We start from the raw sequence: 2,709 nt of genomic DNA, 5'->3' as shown, positions 1-2,709 counted from the left end.
ACACAAAAGGGAATTTAACTGTTTTTTGTTAATAGAAAATATTTAGAGGATATTTTATTCTTTATAACAGATTACATGAAATAATAATTCTTATTAATAGACACAATACTTATTTGTTTACTTTAGTAATATCATTCTTTCTTTAAATTCATTGTTCTTTTATTATTTATTATTTTCCTATGTTTGTTGGTAGTTTTGGTTAAAATATGATGAAATTCACCAATTACATTACAACATTATTTATCAATTTTTATTTTTTATTAAGTTTATTTAATTTGTTTTAGATCAGAACCTTGATATGTTATTTAATGAATTTAGTAATACTCACAAAAGAGTAATATTCTAAGTTAGTGTTGGACAAATAGAATTTTAATTTCCATAGTACTAAATAACGAACATTACTAGTCGTTATTTAATTAAATATTCAGTAGATTTTATTTATTTAAAATATTATTCCATTAAATCATCAGAATATTTTAGTTATTTTTATCATTTAGAAAGTATGTAATAACAGTCAATAATAAAGTTCTCTCTTTATGATATTTAATAAAAAAGCAGGAGTATAAAAACAATAAAAGGTATTAAAAAAGAAGTCAAAATTTATATGAATAAGAGAGAAAATGGAATCTAACAAGAATCTATCAAACAAAATGAAAATAAGAACTAAATTTGATAAAATAAAAAAAAGAATAAGAGAGGATTAACTAAAAAAATCTTTTATAGGTTAATGATTTTTAATTTTGAATTAAAAAGTAGATTTAATGTTGAAATGTTGGCAAATTTCTTTTTGAGTTTGAGGGACATTCCATTGATTCTTTTCCAAAGTAAATAAAGAGTATTCTTCGTCAAGTCCAGGGAAATGAGAACTAATATATCTTACATAAGATGAATAAGTTTTAACAGTAGTAAATACTGAAGTATTTGAAAAGAGATGTAAGTGGTCATTTAAAATAATTGGATTTGGAGAAAGAATTAAAACAAAAGTTCTACAAAATTGGTAAACATCATTACCAATTTTAACGTCACCCATTACATTAATATTCTAATGAAATTAATAATAATTGATTTCTTTAGAAGTAATAAAAAAACAAACGACTAAAGAATTAATTGAAATAATATCATAACAGAAACAAGTTGCTCTATGAGTAGTTCCACCAAGATTTAATATTTTTTCAGCAATTTTTCTTTGTCCAATACAAACACTTTTTAAAATATCATTAGAATTTGTAATTGACTTTAAATTTCTTGAAGTAGTTGAAGGAAATTTAATTCCTTTTTCAAGAACAATATCAAAAATAGATTGTTGAGAATAAACAGCAACTAATTGTTGAACATCAGTATCATGATAATGAAAATAAGTTTTCATAAATTGAAATATTTGTTTAAAATGTTCTGGATTAGAAGGATAAATTGAATCAAATTTAGAAGGTAAAGGAATAGAATTAACAGAAGGAAGATAAAGACGTTGTTTAATTTGTTGACCATTTAATATTTCTAATGAAGAGAAATAAATAGTTAATTGACTATAAGTTGATATTATAACTATTAAAAGACTTTGTTATTTAATAAAATTAAATAAAACAAACGGAATAATAGTAGGTTTAAGTAATGGATTATTTAATAAATTCATTTCTCTAATAGGTAAATTTTCTAATGCTTGAATTTGATATAAAGCAGTGAGATTATTATTACTAATATCAATTTTTGAAAGTAATGGAAATCCATAAGAAATTTCACTAAATATTTTTGTATTTTCTCCTATTTGATTTGACGCAATTGAAAGTTCAAGTAAGTCTGGAATTTCTTCTTTAAAATAATGAATACATTGTGTAAAAATTTGATTAATTGTTTGTTGTGGAGAATAACCTAATTGTTTAAATTTTTCCATTAAATTTGAAAGATCTAATCGACGTTGTTGAACATCACAAAATGAATATTTAATAACTTCAAAACAATGTAATAGTTGTGCCTCTGTTGAAGGCTCTCTTTCAAATGTAACAATCATTTGATTTCCATTATAAATAAAATTATTAAAATTCATCATTGTTCTTCCTTGTTGGGTATTATTAACAATTACTTTAAATGAATTTGGACCTTGTTGAGTTAATTTAATAATTCCTACGTCTGGACTATATTTATTAATAACTTCTTTTAATTCTTTTTGAGTACCATTAAAATATTGAACAATAATAGGAAATCCAATACTCATTCTATCTTTTTATTTTTAACTAGTTTTCTTTTATATTTTCTTTTTTTTTTTCTTTTCTTTTTTTTTTTAAACTTAAAATCAATTTTTTTAGTTTTTATGGTTTGAAAGTCTCTTTCTTTTTATATTTCATTTATTACTTATTTGTAGACTTCTCAATAAATAGTTTTTGTTTTACCAAGTGATACTAAGTAATGTAGTATACTTTTTTATAATTTAGTTATCATTAAATTTACATCTTTCTTAGTAATACACTTTATTTCATTATTATGGAATTAACCTTACTTGTGATACTTTAGATAATAAGATTTTAATATATGATATTACTTCTTCTGTTCCTCTTTATACTCTTTTAACTTTAAATTGGTTTGTTTTTAAAAGAGAAATTTAAAGTTCATCACTACTTTTTTTAGCTTCTTCAAAGTTTTGTGAATTCTCATTGTTTTAATCATACTGGTTCTGTTTGGTTAGTTAAATGAACCTTTGATATAGTCTTGCATTGA

The 2,709-nt window shown here is 22.0% G+C and overlaps 1 protein-coding gene across 1 annotated transcript; it reads right to left on the bottom strand.

The window, feature by feature from the left end:
• Positions 1-745: 745 nt before the first annotated feature.
• Positions 746-2,209, bottom strand: ENU1_134280 (UBA/TS-N domain containing protein; the record flags this gene model as incomplete). The annotated part of the gene is made up of 3 exons (XM_008860144.1): positions 746-1,042; positions 1,094-1,523; positions 1,587-2,209. 3 exons carry the CDS (start codon positions 2,207-2,209, stop codon positions 746-748), a joined length of 1,350 nt encoding a protein of 449 aa, XP_008858366.1.
• Between the last annotated feature and the right edge of the window lie 500 nt (positions 2,210-2,709).

The sequence above is a fragment of the Entamoeba nuttalli genome (assembly GCF_000257125.1).
Source record: "Entamoeba nuttalli P19 unplaced genomic scaffold asmbl_5602, whole genome shotgun sequence".
NCBI lineage: Eukaryota > Evosea > Mastigamoebida > Endamoebidae > Entamoeba > Entamoeba nuttalli.
Note: the sequence above shows the minus strand (reverse complement) of the source record. Positions and strands in the feature narration are given on the sequence as shown.